The following is a 15,608-nucleotide window of genomic DNA, read 5'->3' as shown; positions in this document are numbered from 1 at the left end:
ATTTGAGTGTCCATGGTTGAAAAAGTATTGTTTTGATGTGTGATTTGAGGAGTGATTTTGGATCTTCACAAAAACTAATGGTTTAATTAGTTCCTCTTATCATATATAAATTTCCTTTTTAGACTGTAGATAGAGGCATTTACCAAGAACACGGAAATGCGCATTACATGATTGAAATTGTAATGACAGTAATGGTAATTTTTTTTGCTAAGTCACAGAGTTGAAGTTAGAGAGTTGTGTTGAGTCTCTTCCTCTATTTGCAAGGTCTTAGGAAAAAATTTGGTCTGCTGTCAGTTGCTGCCTGTATTTATTGATGTGACATGAATAGCCAATATTGGAATGAGACTATATTTCTGTGTTTTGCCTCTATCTTGTTTGTTTGTGGTTTTATGTTATGTTCATATAATTAAAAGATGATTCATTGATTGTACAATGAAAGTCTCTCTGAGCTCATAAAGTACTCTGTTTCACTGCATGGGTTTTGGTCCTGACGCCAGAGCTGGATCAGCAATGTGGCCTCTTCTGGACCGTATGGATGAGCTGGAAGCTGATAAGGCATGTCTACAAGCCCAGCTGGCAGAGGAGCGTGAGAGGAAGGCAGCAGAGATGAACACTTCAGTTGCTGTTGTTCAGTGAGTGTCACACACTGTTTGTTCCTCTGACAGCAGTGACTGCAGTTAACTGTCCAGCCATCTGAATAACTCTGGTAATATAGCCTGGAACTTCCATAAGGCTGGTGTCAGAGACTGCCATGAGGAATGTTGATATGGCGATAACAATCTAGACTGATGTTCAGGAAGTGCCTGACTGAAATCTTGGCTAGGCAGCGAGTCACCCAGGTTGAAGTTGTTTTCTTCTTTCTTCCCATTTGAATATCATGGCAATATTTTATAAGTCATGACCATTACATTCTAATTCTTCATCTGCTGATCAGTTACGTTCATGTTCCATCTTAGTTAGTGCCGTCATTGTACATAATCCAGAGCGAGTTCAGTTTAATTAATTTCATCACGTCATATTTCCTTTTTACATTATATTATATTACATTATGTTACATTACATTGCATTGCATTATCAGGATCCACAGCCAGAATGACTGTAGGATGTGAAATATGTCATAAATACAAAAATATGTGTACAGTACAACTGAAGTTTTCACATAAGAAAACACAGTGGTTACACATGAGGCTATTCAAAAATGCATCCACATATATACGTCAGTACTGTCAAATTACAATACATTTTAATATTATCATTTGGTGCCCTGACTGCAGTTCAAAATATGATATATTTATCTGTTGTTCAGAAGGTGCAATTTGCTAGAATTAGCATAGTGGGACTGTAAATATATTAATCCTAGATTATAATCTGTGTATAGTGGAACCATGATGTAACAAACACGGCATATAATGAGAACTTCATTATATTGAAAAAATAAAAAACATTTGCACGTCAATATGTTAATATCACATATATGGAGGGATTTCATATAAAATTATGGCATTTTTTTTTCCCAGCATTTTCATTACAACAAGCAATTTCTTGCCTGTCAGAACTTTTCTCCACAACTTTCTGCATGAACTATAATCACTGGTTTGCTTCCCAAGCTAATTTATATCAGGAAGTCCATAGAGGCAAAGCAAACTCTGTCATTCCTTGTTTGAAACAAAGACAAAGACAAAATCTGAAAAGTGTGCCTGAAGAGAGATTTCTTTTGCCACCTTGAGACAGTGCTTTATGCTTATTTTCTTTAGACATGGTAATATTCTGTTTATCAAAGTTTGTGTAGTGATGGTTACTACAGTAGGTAAATGTCAGTTGAACTGTTGGATAGGTGTGGACCTTGAGGTCTATACTTACCACCAATCTGATGATCCTTTATTGGATCTGAAACATATTGTAACGTGTTTGCTCGTTACTGAAGACGCCGTAGAGATGGTTAATTGGGTTTATTTAACAATCTACAACTAACGGCTACAATTAATTATCACACAGTTGCGGGGTTTCACACTTTATAACCCTAAGCGCATTAATCTGTCACCACTGTTGCGGGGTTTCACACTTTATAACCCTATGCGCAAATCAGTTCAGTCTGCCTTCAGTAGGCTACACGTTTACAGTCGGGGAGCTAGGTATCACTGTCTCACACGCTCCCAATTTCACAATCACACACACGTCCGGTTCTTCTTACCGCGACGGCTGCTATACTCCAACTTGTAGTCGGCTGGCTGTTACTTTATAACTCGGAATGTCTTCGGCGGTAGCCACACTGGAACTCGAACTCGAACTCGAACTCGAACTCGAACTGATCGATACGCACTGTGCATCCACTTATATAGCTGCAGTGCTTGCCTGTGGCGTAATGAGTGCCACGTCACAGTAGGACGTTGATTACGGTTACGTTAGCGTTGCGCGTTACGTCACCGCGTGACGTCACCGCGGAGGGGAGTGGCGGGGAGCGCTACGTTACCGTGGAGAGGAGGGTGGAGGGGGGTTCTCAGTCGCGCAACATGTTACAATATGGTTGAATAATAAAAGGTACAAACTAGGTATATGTATTATTTGTAATGTTTGTATGGAAGATATGTAATGGAACTTCTGTTTAGTGTTCCACAGTTTAAGATTTTCTGTCATTTAACATTCAATATCAAGGATCCCGAGTCAGTATTCGCATTGTTAAATACCTCCGTTCAAGAATTTATTCAGTTTAGAGTTAAGATCCACTGGTCCAAAAAGAAACTTTAAGTAGTGTTTTACTGTATACCCTTAAACGCCATGGAAAAGAAGCTGACATTTTAGGTCACCTACTATTGTTAGAATAAGGAAATCAAAGAGGCTGTGGTATTATAACCGTCCAGCCCTTCCGTTGGGCTCCACCTCTTCACTCTTTGTAACCGTTCTTCCCTCACCTTCGCTCCCCCCTTGTTGGTTGGTTAGTCACGCGTTGTTCGTCACTCTCCTCCTCCTCCTCCTCCTCCTCCTCCTTCTCCTCCTCCTCCTTCTTCTTCTTCTTCTTCTTCGGTTTGGCGCGAGTAAGCTCAGGTGGTGTCGGTTACAATAGTTGTAGGTTTTATTTTGGAAAGGGGGTAAAGGTGATAGTCAACTAGTTCAGCTGTGGGTAAAGCTGGGATCCTTCTCAGAGCGTTCCTAGGGCCTCGCTTAGGACGGGGAGGGAAGTAGTTGGTTCAGTGCTACTTTGCACTTAAACACTGTGACCATTTATTGAGATCAACACTTCCCTTCACCTGATGGCACACAGTCAATACAAAGGATGCTTATGTATATAGGTCCTTATCTAGCACAGTCCTGGAATAACGGACGTTATTATTACAATTTACACTTTCTTTAGCACTCTGAACTTGGGGTTCCACAGAACAGCGAAAAACACAGATTTTGTTTTTAAATTGTTCATGAGCAACAGGCACTTGGCAACTGCCTTGGCGACTGGCAACAAACTTGTGACTCTTTGTCTGAAAACACTGAGGTCCCCTGGATGTCAGTTCCTCTGCTAAGTCACTCCCCCTTAATTCCACTGATTGGGTAATTTTGAGAACTGGGGTTTACACAATTTTTGGATCTTCAATCAGCTAGCTGCAATTTGGGGCTTTGACCCTTAAAAGTTCTAATGTCGTTTTTGACAGTACACTGACAGATAACCTGCTTGGCATGGGTTTCAAAACTGCCTGCTTTTAAGTTACAACTTGCAGGACCTGTCAGTGATCAAATTCTCAAAGTTTGCCACCGTGCTACTCGCAAACAGAATTTCTCAGAAAAAGCCACAGGGAGTGCTTCCTGTGTAACATCAAGATTTGGAATAAGTCCATTCCTGAAAACAAGACTGTGACTATGTCCCACTGGCTTTGGTATTACTTGTTACCTGCAGTTAATTTTTTGTTACTGATCATTCTAATTATACTTAAATTAGTGAGTGACAGTGGAGCGGTTACAGTATGTTTGGTAAGTATCCAAAATGGGGAGAGAAAATGGTCAGTAGAATTTTAATGAGAATTCATGTAGGATTTGTAAGGAAAGTGATGTGATCTGGAAGATGATGAGATGGGATCATAGCAATGAGATGGATCTCAGGAAATTTGTGATGGTGGGAGATGGGTGAAACTGTTCAGGATCATGTTCAGAGTAAGTCTTTGTTATTAGTGGTGTTGCACTTCTGTGTTCTGTTATCAGGGAGATAGTTCATCAGATGGGTTCAGTGCATGGTATAAGTTAGCAGTTATATGTTTGAAGTAAGAATTATGATATATTAGCACTGAATTCTCATTGTGATGAAGGAACCAGGCAGTGAACAAGACTGGCCTGTTCCCCTTACATCTAGATTGTGTTTGAACATTTTGTGAATAGTTGATGGAGAAGTATGTATCGGAATCATGACATTTTGACAGGGAGAGCACCAGCAGTCGAGATGCAGCTACAAGCCCTGAGCCCTCACAGCGAGGCCTGCAGGAGGAACACCCTTTCAGGGAAAAGTTGGTTAGTAACACTGAAATACTTTTTTTTTCTAAGAAGCTAATTTTGACTTATCATGAAGTGGCCTGTAAATATGTATGAATACTGTCCAGTTTGTTATATTGTATAATACCAAACACAGGAAACACTAGTTAGGCTTTTGATGCCAAATTAACAAGTTTTGAATAGGCAACATGTCTATTTTGTTCTACAGCTCAGTGAAATCATAGGATCTGGACTAATTTGAGATTACTTCCAATTTTAAGTATGAAAACGTATCTGCTCCAAGACATATTTATTTCTTGCTGATATTGCTGTACTGTTTCCTAAATGATGTGCAGTATACTGTATACTAAATGTAGGCCAATTGCACATGTAGGGAGTTTGTTTTTGTGGCTGAAATGTTTATGCCTAAAGCTGTTTTACTTATATGACACTATTTCTGATAAGTTTGATTTGTTTCATTCTGGTCCGTCACACTACGTACGTATGTACTTTACGTCTAAACAACTTATGTGATGGTGGTTTCCTATTTGTAGTGATGTTTGCCCTCTGAAGATGGTCCACAGAGACCGAAACATGTAAGGGTGTTAAGTTTTCATGTAGTAAAAAACTTACAGGTCACATTGGACGGAGTGATTTATATTTGTAATTTCTGATAAGTTTTTCCATGTTTTAAGTAGCCATTTAATTTCATAGTGAGTATTAACAAGAGGTAGTAACAGTGGAATCTGTAGTTAATTTTCCTTTATTTAAGATTTAAAGCAGCAGGGTGTGAAGCTGAACGCTCACTTCATCTGGTGCCGAGGTCAAGAATAGTGAAGCTATACCTCTGCTGCCCCATATGTCTTCATGGCGTAGTGCTTAATTAACTAATCACAGGGAAAACTTTACCTTATCCACAATTAACGTCTAATTTCTTTAGTCCTGCTCCATTATCTCATGGTTATGTTGCCTCCATTTTCTTATCAGGGTTGTTTTCAAATATGTTATTTGTAAGAAAACCATTATACTGAGACTTAGCTATAATTTTTATTATTAAGCAAGGAGACATGTTAAAGATCCCATTGTAGTCATATCACTTGTATATGCATTTTAAAATACTGGGCTTGGAAATAAACCTAATTTTTATAAGAACAGTAAATTAAGTTGGTAGCTGATACCGAAGCATAACCATGATAGACAAAAAATCCTGCGTATCTTGTTGTTTACTTGAATTGATGCAGGAAATTGTTAATCATGTTGCAGACACGGAGCACAACATCTCTCATTCAGCAAGGGAAGATCAGCATTGTATCGTGAGTATATTTCCATACTTGTTATTAATGCTTCATTTTGTGGTCTTGTTGACTTTTTCTAGCTCTTTTCTGCCATGGCAGTGGTGAAGGAGTCCATTTTCAAGGTGGGAACACTATGAGACAGATGTCTCTATACTTGATGGTAGGAAACATGGTAGCCAATGGGGGGGTGTCTAAATCTGAATGTTGATGCTGAACAGGAATGTAATGGGGGGAATATGCACTGGATGTAGCCCATCTTGATTGAACCTTAGGAACAAAAATACAGTGCCATAACCTAGATGCCTGGGTACCCATTCCCATACATCTGTGTCCCATGCTTTCTCATGCTGTCACTATCTCAGACTACCATATTTACTTACATGATGTACAGACTTCCTTTTAACCAAAACTTTGTATTTGAAAGTTGGGGAGCTTAAAATGTGTGAATATTGCTCTTCAGAATATAATTTTGAGGTTAGGAATATTACTACACCATAATATTAAGAAGAGATGAGTATTTGAGAAAGTGCACAAATTCCACCCCTTTTCCATGTAATTTAAATAATCTTAGGCTGAAGAAAAATGAACTTACCAGAAGCTGACAGCTCACTAACATTTACTGCCAAGTTAACAGTAGGTACGTAGGTCATTTCAGAAATAATGCACACAATTTTTTGTTTATGTCCTTGTTTTTTTTTTAATATCTCTTTACAGTCCTTCAATATAGTCCCCCTGCTTCTCAATGACCGAGTCCCAACGTGTAGGAAGCTGTACTATTCCATCCAGAACACTATCTTTGTTTCTATGTCGAATGGCTCTGGTAACTACAGCAGAAAGCTCTTCCAGAGAAGGAAAACGACGGCCTCGCATAGGCTGTTTCAGCTTTGGAAATAAGTCGAGGTTTGGTGGACTCATGTCCGGGCTGTAGGGAGCATGAAGCAACACCTCCCAACCATATTGGCGCAGCTTTTCTGTTACGACATTCCCGATTTGCGGGCGAGCGTTGTCATGGAGAATGATCGGCCCAGCCTCGAGCAACTGAGGTCAGTTTTTGTGCATTTTTTTGCGCAGATTTTGCATAAAGTCACAATAATAAACTGCTGTGACACCTTTCCCGCACGTTACTCTGTTTGTCATGTTGATTCCTTGGTGATCATAAGCAAAGATCATCATTTATTTGACCTTTGATTGAGATCATCAAAATTTTTTTGGTCGTGAGGAAGATGGACCTCTCCACTCGTTGGACTGTGATTTCAGCTCTGGTTCAAAGTCTCTAACCCACGTTTTATCAATAGCGACAAGTCGATACAAGAATGCTTGACCTTCAACGTCGCATCTTTGTTTCAGCAAGGTTGCAATGTCGAGCGTTTCTACTTCTGTTCACTAGTCAAGCAGTGAGGGACCCATCACGCAGAAATCTTTCTCTTCTTTAAATAATTTGTCAGAATTCGGAATATTGACGGTGGAATCCCCGTGGTTTCAGAAAGTTCCTCGCATGTCACACGACAATCTTCAAGAGCATCTGACACAAGTTTCAGACTTCGTTCGTCTGTTGATGTTTTTGGCCTTCCTGGCCTTGGATCATCATTTATGCTCACATGACTGCCACGAAAACGACTAGCCCAGTGAGAAATTGTACCACGGTCCACTGTTAACTCGCCAAAAACTTCACTTAACGCATTGTGGATTTCTGTTGGGTTTTTTCCACGTAAAGTTTTGATCTTAATGTATGACCTTTGATTTTCAACAGTCACAGTACCTGAGAACCGTGCAGGCTCCATTTCTAATTCACGTTATTTAAGAACAGAGTACATTATAAATGAAACAAAATAACGTGCTTCTTTTTCAAACCCTGAACTATAACTGACGTGATGCTCACTGTTGTTGCATCACCTAATCCACAGTGTTGCCAACCTGTGCATTATTTATGAAATGACCCACATAAATTTTATGTCCACTTCCATTATACATAGGGCAGTCAAAAAGTTCCTGGAATGTCCCTGCAGATGGAGAATTAGTGATAAGATAGTGCACACGCTGTTGTGGTGGGAAGCTCAGCATGTCTGCTCGCAGGCACAACATGTCTGGACACGTTTCAGTATGCAGTGTCATTACTATTCCATTTGAGTTAGATGTGAGTTTTGGTCATTCGGCCCAATGTCGCAGTTTGAACAGCATGCGAACATCAAGTTCATATGCAAATTGGGAAAATATGCATCAGAGTGCTATCGACCCTGCAGCAAGTTTACGGTGATACTAAACTAAAGAAAACCGCAGTTTATGACTGGTTTTTCCCGGTTTAAGAATGGGCAGCATCTGTTAGAGCAGGGGCTACATTAGGTAATTCAGCACTTTCAATGGGCCGGATAAAATGAGAAATTAATAACTCTAGGTATATGAGTTTTATTGAAAGCACAGAATTTCATAAACTAAATACAAAGTACGTGAGAATAAATTATCGTATATTAATGACAACAGACAGTAGCAGCAAATGCTCATATTTTCATCACAAATTATAATAAAACAATTAATGTGAATGATGGAACTCTTTTTGCATTCTTAAAATCTGATTAAATTGAGGTTCAAATTTTGAAACCCTAATCACAAGTAGCGACTTTAAATGTTCATCGGATAAATTTACCCTGTATTTTGACTTGATGTACTTCATCTGGGAAAAAGTTTGTTCACACAGATATGTCGTCCCAAAAATGGAGATAAATTTACAAGCAAATTTCTTTAAATTTGGAAATTGCTCAGAGTTCAGAAATTTATAAAATTCGATCAAATTTCCTTCCTTGTATTTGTCTTTAATATGATAATTTTCCTGAAGTTCAGTAATTTCCATTTGAATTTGACTTGGGACATCTGCAGCATCACAGTCAAACGGATTTTGAAACAATCTAATTTCCTGAGCACTGGAATCCAAATCAGCAAATCGCTTCCGAAATTGTTCTTTCATATCTGAAATGACTGAATTTGCAGACGAGGAAGGAAATTCTGCTTCACCCTTTTTATGCAACTCTGCACAGTATAGCATATGAACAAAGTTACAATTTTTCACTTGGCTTTCCAGAAGTATCAACTTTTCTCTGAATGCCGTGATAAGTGCAAATAAATCACAGACTAAGTTATTTTCACCCTGCAAGTTTAAATTCAAATGGTTCATATGGTTCACCATATCAGCAAAGAATGCTGATTTCCAAAGCCACTCGGTATCTGATAAAAGTGTTTCATGGTGGTTTTTCTCAGTAAGAAATATATAAATTTCATTCCTGAGCTGAAGGAAGTGCGAAAGAACCTTTCCACAGCTAAGCCATCGAACTGCAGTATAATATGTCAGGTCAATAAGCTCGGAATCACATTTACCTGTACTCACTGGAAAATTAGTTCAATTGGCGCATTTCTGCACAATTCTTTCGCGGGCCGTAGTTTGGAGACCCTTGTGTTAGAGGATGACCAGTGCAGCGGGAGACCTTTGACATCCAGAACTGAAGAAATGATTTGAAAAGCGCAACAACTGATTCGATGTGATCGAAGAATGACCATCGCGGAGTTGGAGCAAGAAGTTGGTACTGTTACTGGCCATTTCTATGTGCAAGTTCTGCAGAGATTGCGCGATGCGGTTCGGAGGAAGTGGTGTGACAAATGGCAGGAACAGTGGTTTCTGCATCACAATAACACACTGAGCCACACATTGCTTGTTGTGCAGCAATTCCTCGCCAAGGAAAACATTCTTGTCGTCACTTAACCACCGTACTCTCCGGATCTCTCTCCAAGTGACTTTTGGCTGTTCCCTACTCTGAAAATGGGCCTAAAGGGGACACTGTTGGCAACCATGGAGGATATCAAATCGAATGTGATGGCTGAGCTCCGGAAGATTCCAAAAGAAGCCTTCCACCACTGCTTCCAACAGTGGCAGGATCGATGGAGCAAGTGTGTGTGTGCGCAAGGGTCCAACTTTGAAGGTGATTAGGTAAGTGTTCCTGTATATCCTACCATTAGAGTGATATACCACCATTCCGGGAACTTTTTGACTGACCCTCGTATGCTATACGTGGTGTAGTGGTTGGGCACAGGCAACTTTATCTTATTTTTTGCATGATGTTGTGTATCATGTATTTAAGGTATATTTAAGGGCTGTTAACAGTTGATTATAAAACTGATATTAGGATGTCTAATATTGGGTTCACTTATGCCCCTATACATTTTTCAGTCTTCAGAGATCATCATCAGATGGTCTACGAATCTGTCATCATTGTATTATCTATGAAAGTATATCTGGCAGCTTGTAAGAAGCTGAGCCACCCATACAGAAAGCTTTCATATACTACATACATCAGTGTATATCTACAAACAGCAACTCTGCAGACACAAAAACCAGTCACCTACAACAGCATATATATTGCGTGCCAATCAATCACCCTTATGCACTTGAAGAAAGTTTCGCTTGCCAAAACACATAAAAAACTATGAAGCTTATTTACACCACACAATGACCAGTACCCTAAACACACCACTCTCCCCCATTTTTATATTAAAACTCTAATTTTTATCTACTTTTCTTTAAACTACTAGATTTTAACTTGTAGCAAATTTAACCATTAGTACGTTACAGTATATGTTATTTGAGACATGTCCTGTACTTACAAACTTAAAACCTAAAAATTTAAATAATAATGTTACTGGAAAATATAAAAATGGATTGATTTTAATAAATACACTCAACTCTCTATTATCCAGGATAATGGTGGGGATGGAAATCATGATTAATCGAAAACCTGGTTAAGACAAATTTTATTAAAAGTGGTACTGTGATACTGTACCTTCATAATACTATAGATAGGCCTACCTGTATTTAAATTTATTCAACCTCATTTCTATGTCATCTCATGGCCTATATAATAATTTTTTTACATTACACTGAAGTAAGAAATAGTTATTTCAGTCACAGTGTTCAACAACATCCAACACTTTTTACGAATATTCACACTTACCACTTAAAAAAAAATTAATATTGTCGTTTGCTTTTTCGTGGCATTTTCCTTTTTACGGATATCCGTACGAAGCCTATGTAATATTAGCTTGTCACTTAATAAAGTGTTCCCTTCACTCTCAAGATAGTCTAGTAAGGATTCCAAATGATTAAGAGCAGCACCTGGTGATATTTTCTTACTAGCAGTACTGTCCACCTTTTCCTCATTCTCACTTTCTTCCCGCTCTCCTGGCTGCACCCCCACTGAACTTACGATTTCGTCACTGCTTAACATTTCGAAGCCCGGCTCAGACGAGTTTCTATTGAATACTTAACACAACATGCTTCCTTTTACACCATGACATTTTGCTAATGCACTTGAAGATCGATACAAAGAGACTAACTGGGGCGGTGTATCTGGCCTTGAAACTTTCCACAAATCCTTGCATTCTTTCACCCCTACCCTAGAACATTGTGTTAGCATAACAGGACCAAAAAATGCAGAGCTCAGTTCACACTAGTGTGAAAATAGTGTTACAACTCACCATGTGAAACAAAAGTGAATGAATATTAAACAACATATAAGCCTCAAAAAAGCCCCCGTAGCCCCGGTTAAGCCGCAAACCGGTTTATCCGCCCCCGGATAATCGAGAGTTGAGTGTAATTCATTGGCAATAGGTATGTATTCTTAGATCATCTGATGATGGTGATCTCTGCAGATCAAAACATAGTGGGGTGCAAATAAACTAAATATCAGATGTTCTAATATTAGTTTTATAATCAATTGTTGTGTTGACAGCTCTCGAGGGTAACTTTACCTGTACATAGCCATTAACTTATGGCATTAATAAGAACTGTAAGATATTTTGTCATTGCAGGTGCAACGTGGGTGACGCAGTGCTGGTGGTGTGGGATGAAGAGCATCGGAACTACACAATTTTGCAGGAGACAGCCACACTCTATTTCTTGCACTCAGACTGCCTTGATACGCTCGGTCTGCGTTCTGCATCTGGTCTGTTTCACTGTTTTATCTTTACCATTAGGAATTCTTGAAAAATATTCTTATGCCTGTTAGACTCGGGTGATAAAGAAGTGCTTCCTGGATAATAAGTTTTCTTCTATAAGAAATTCGGTTTTAAAAGTCCTATTCTTGCTGATGTCACTTCTGTTAACTACGTTGCCATTTTCTTTAAAATAATTGTGATGAATTGCACAAAATATGCAAGTTAATCATAATATATTTAAATGGCTTTATGACCATTATTCATTTCTTGGTAGTCTAACTGTACCACAGTTCATATCAGTTGCTACTGCTTCAAAACCTGCACCCAACATATTGACAGTTCATTACCATTTAACTGAGTGCAGTGCATCATTGAACATCAGTTTCTGCTCATTCACTTTGTTTCCTTGTATGGCAGGCTTGGCATTATGTGTACACATGCTTTTGTAAGTTTAATAAAAATGAGAAATTGTTGATATTGTTTGTGTTGTGGTGTAAGGTAATTTAAACAAAATATTGTGGCAGTTCCAGTTAAATGGAAACCAGTGATTTTTAGACGAAACTTAATATTACATGTATCAGAAGGTTCCCTGACTATGTCAGAAAAAAAATGCTGGCTTAACTTACTCAATTTTGGCTGTCATCTCCTTCAAAATAGTCTCCTTTGGAACGTATACAGCTATCCTGTAATTTTCTTTCACGTTTCAAAAACACTGTGGAAGTAATTTTCCTTAATGCTGTCGAGAACCGCTAGTGATTCCCTTTGGATGTCAGACACTGTTTCAAAATGTTGTCCCTTCAGTTTCAGTTTCAATTTGAGAATCAAAGCGAAATCACAGGAGGCTAATTCTGGCAAGTGGGGAGGATGAGGAATGATAACCATGTTGTTGTTAGTCACAAACTCTGTTGTTTTCAGAGACATGCAGGCAGGAACATTGTCATGATGGAGGCATTTGTGAATGCAGAAAAGTTCTGGCCTTTTTCATCACACATTTTCTCTCAGGCATCTGAAAACATCACAGTAAAAGTCAGAGTTGACCATAATGTTAGGAAGAACAGATTCATGGTGAACAGTCCCATTTCACGTTAAGAAAATAACAACTTTTGAACTCTGGACCTGCTGCACCTTTTTTGCTCTTGGTGATTGCCAGCTTTTATCCACTGCAATGATTGTTGCTTCGTTTCTGGATCATAACCATAAATCCAACTTTTTTCACCTGTTATGATCCTAGAGATAAAAGTTGGGTCCTCAGTAGCCTTCTCTCATAGCTGAAGACACGGTATGCACTGCTGCTTTTGATCATCTTTTAAGAATTGCAGAACAAACTTTGCAGCAATATGGTGCATACAACTTCTTTATTAAAACCATCATAACAGAACTATATCAAGGTCAGTGCCTAGTTTTGTCTCTGCTACATGTTTTGGCTATTAATAGCCATCATCAGGCAAAAAATGGCTAACATATATACACCACTGAACTGCAGTACTAGTAAAATTGGATACAATAATATTAATTATATAAAATACTTGACATAAAAATACAATAAATTAGATTATATAAAACAAAAGGTATAGTATAAAACAAGAATAAAATTCTTTGACTGATGCTTTACATCATTGAGTCAGTTGTTGGTTTTTGTAATTTTGTTGCGTTCCCACGGACAAATTGGAGTATTCTGTATTTTGTGTGTATATAAAAACTGTTATTGGAGGCTCATGATGTAGATGTAGTACTATTAATGTTAATTATTTAGTCGCTGCCTCATCTTACAAAGTATTGTCCGTTCTGTAGGGAACATAAATAATAAGTCGTATCCAATTTTCCTAGTACTGCAGTTTAGTGGTGTATATATGTTGGCCATGTATTTGCCTGATGATGGCTATTAATACCCGAAACATGTAGCAGAGTCAAAACTAGGCACTGACCTCGATATAGTTGCATTATGACGGTTTTAATAAAGAAGTTGTATATTATAACACAACAGGATGCATGAAATAAAAAAGAAAATATGGTGCATGTTCAAATTTTCCGTTAAGATCTCCTGGCAAACTCCATAACTGATTCCAGTGGTGTCTGCAAGCTTATTGATTGTTTGGTGACGGTCTCTGTGGATGAGTTCTCAAATTTTTTCAACATTTTCTGTTGTTTTGCTGGTGCTTGGTCACCCTGAACATTCTTCATCTTCAACTGACACTCAACGAGCCTTGAAATGTGAATGCCATTCAAGAACCGCTGTCTGGGTTAAAGAATGTTCTCCAAAAGCCTCACAAAACATTTCAACGGTTTCAGTAGCGGATTTACTGAGCTTCATGCAAAGCTTGATGCAGACACGTTGCTCGATTTTGCCATCCATTACAGACAAAACGGCACGAAGTCAAAAAAGCGCTCATGTAAAAGCAGTGCATGTTCACACCACAGTGTTACATGGCAGACTGATGCAATGGGGTTGTGGAAGTGTGACCTTGGCCTCCCCTCTCGTCTTCTTTCACCAAGGCAGTTACAACAGTGACAGGCTGAGAACTTTCCGATACAGAAACTGGAAGCAAATCTGAATAAGGCATGCAATTATTAGCTGGACCATTAGTATGACTTAGTTTTATTAATTTTTCTTTAGCACTAAAGTAAAAAATAGCTCTAGTGTTGCCGCTGTATTTACAAGTTGTCATAGTTTTTATAATGGAAATATTATGAAACAGTTGCTTGGGATGAAAATACAAAAAATTGATCCAAAAATTATCCTTATTTTACATTTCCCTTACAGGAAGTTTTTTTTTGCTAAAGAAGTTCTTCTCCACAGGTCCCCTTTACAACTTCTTATCCAGGAAACGTTCTATTTGGGCATTGATGGTTTCACGAACACCAGAAATATGGAGGTGACATGAAATATATTAACACTTACATATTAACGTTTTCTTATTATGGATTGAATGACAATTTATTTCCCTGCCTGGGAGCCACGCACTTTAGACCAACTTAGTATACTACCCATCCTTTTGTTCATGGTGTACCATGAAATTTTTTTGCCGTGTTCAAACATCCTGGGTATGAACCCAATATTCGTATTTAGTTGATCTTCACTTTGAGAGACAGACATTTTTACCTTTTATCTCTCCCTTAATCTTTCCCATCTTGTTTTGTGTTCTTGTTTCAGAAATGACCATATGACTATAGCCAAATTTAAACCTTATGGCACATGTGCAAAAGGTGGATTTGAATCTGTCTACTTAGACTCCTGCACAGCCTATACCAGAGAGGTGCTGGATTAATTGGCAATGTTGTATTTTAGCGTCCTGTTGCACTGATTTAAGTCCATGATTTATTTAATCCGTCTTGCAGTGCATACACTCATTTATCTCCTTCTCTCCCTCGCACTACATGTTTCGGCATAATAATGCCATCTTCAGGTGCTTACTTATCCACGTCAAACCAGTTCATTGCATGCCATGTTCACACATTAAAATAACTAAAATATGTATCTATCATATACATTGTCAAACGTTAAAAATATTAAAATTGTTCAGGATACCACATCGCTACGTCGCCCCTCACTACGTCAGTCACGCCCATTCTCCTTTGTTGGAGCACTCCTTCACTATCTTGTGTGTTGTGCTTTTGTTGTGTCGTGCTCCTGCGACTGCGTGTGTTATACTGTTGGGCTTCCTGGGTTGGGCTTCCCAGGATATGATAGATACATATTTTAGTTATTTTAATGTGTGAACATGGCATGCAATGAACTGGTTTGACGTGGATAAGTAAGCACCTGAAGATGGCATTATTATGCCGAAACATGTAGTGCGAGGGAGAGAAGGAGATAAATGAGTGTATGCACTGCAAGACGGATTAAATAAATCATGGATTAATTGGCTACAAGCAGTTAGTTAAGATTGT

The 15,608-nt window shown here is 38.5% G+C and overlaps 1 protein-coding gene across 7 annotated transcripts in view; it reads left to right on the top strand.

Moving 5' to 3' along the window:
• The window catches only part of LOC111869264 (RB1-inducible coiled-coil protein 1), an 87,537-nt gene that overhangs the window by 63,986 nt on the left and 7,943 nt on the right, over positions 1 to 15,608 (top strand). For all 7 annotated transcript variants that reach the window (XM_023860658.2, XM_023860659.2, XM_023860657.2 and 4 more), the window contains exons 17-20: positions 498 to 632; positions 4,401 to 4,488; positions 5,713 to 5,762; positions 11,595 to 11,728. In XM_023860658.2, coding sequence (XP_023716426.1) covers positions 498 to 632; positions 4,401 to 4,488; positions 5,713 to 5,762; positions 11,595 to 11,728 — 407 coding nt within the window. The remainder of the gene's footprint in view (positions 1 to 497; positions 633 to 4,400; positions 4,489 to 5,712; positions 5,763 to 11,594; positions 11,729 to 15,608) is intronic.

Source organism: Cryptotermes secundus, unplaced genomic scaffold (genome assembly GCF_002891405.2).
Source record: "Cryptotermes secundus unplaced genomic scaffold, Csec_1.0 scaffold18, whole genome shotgun sequence".
NCBI classification, from domain to species: domain Eukaryota; kingdom Metazoa; phylum Arthropoda; class Insecta; order Blattodea; family Kalotermitidae; genus Cryptotermes; species Cryptotermes secundus.
The sequence above is the reverse complement of the archived record's forward strand: the minus strand, read 5'-3'. Positions and strand labels throughout refer to the sequence as shown.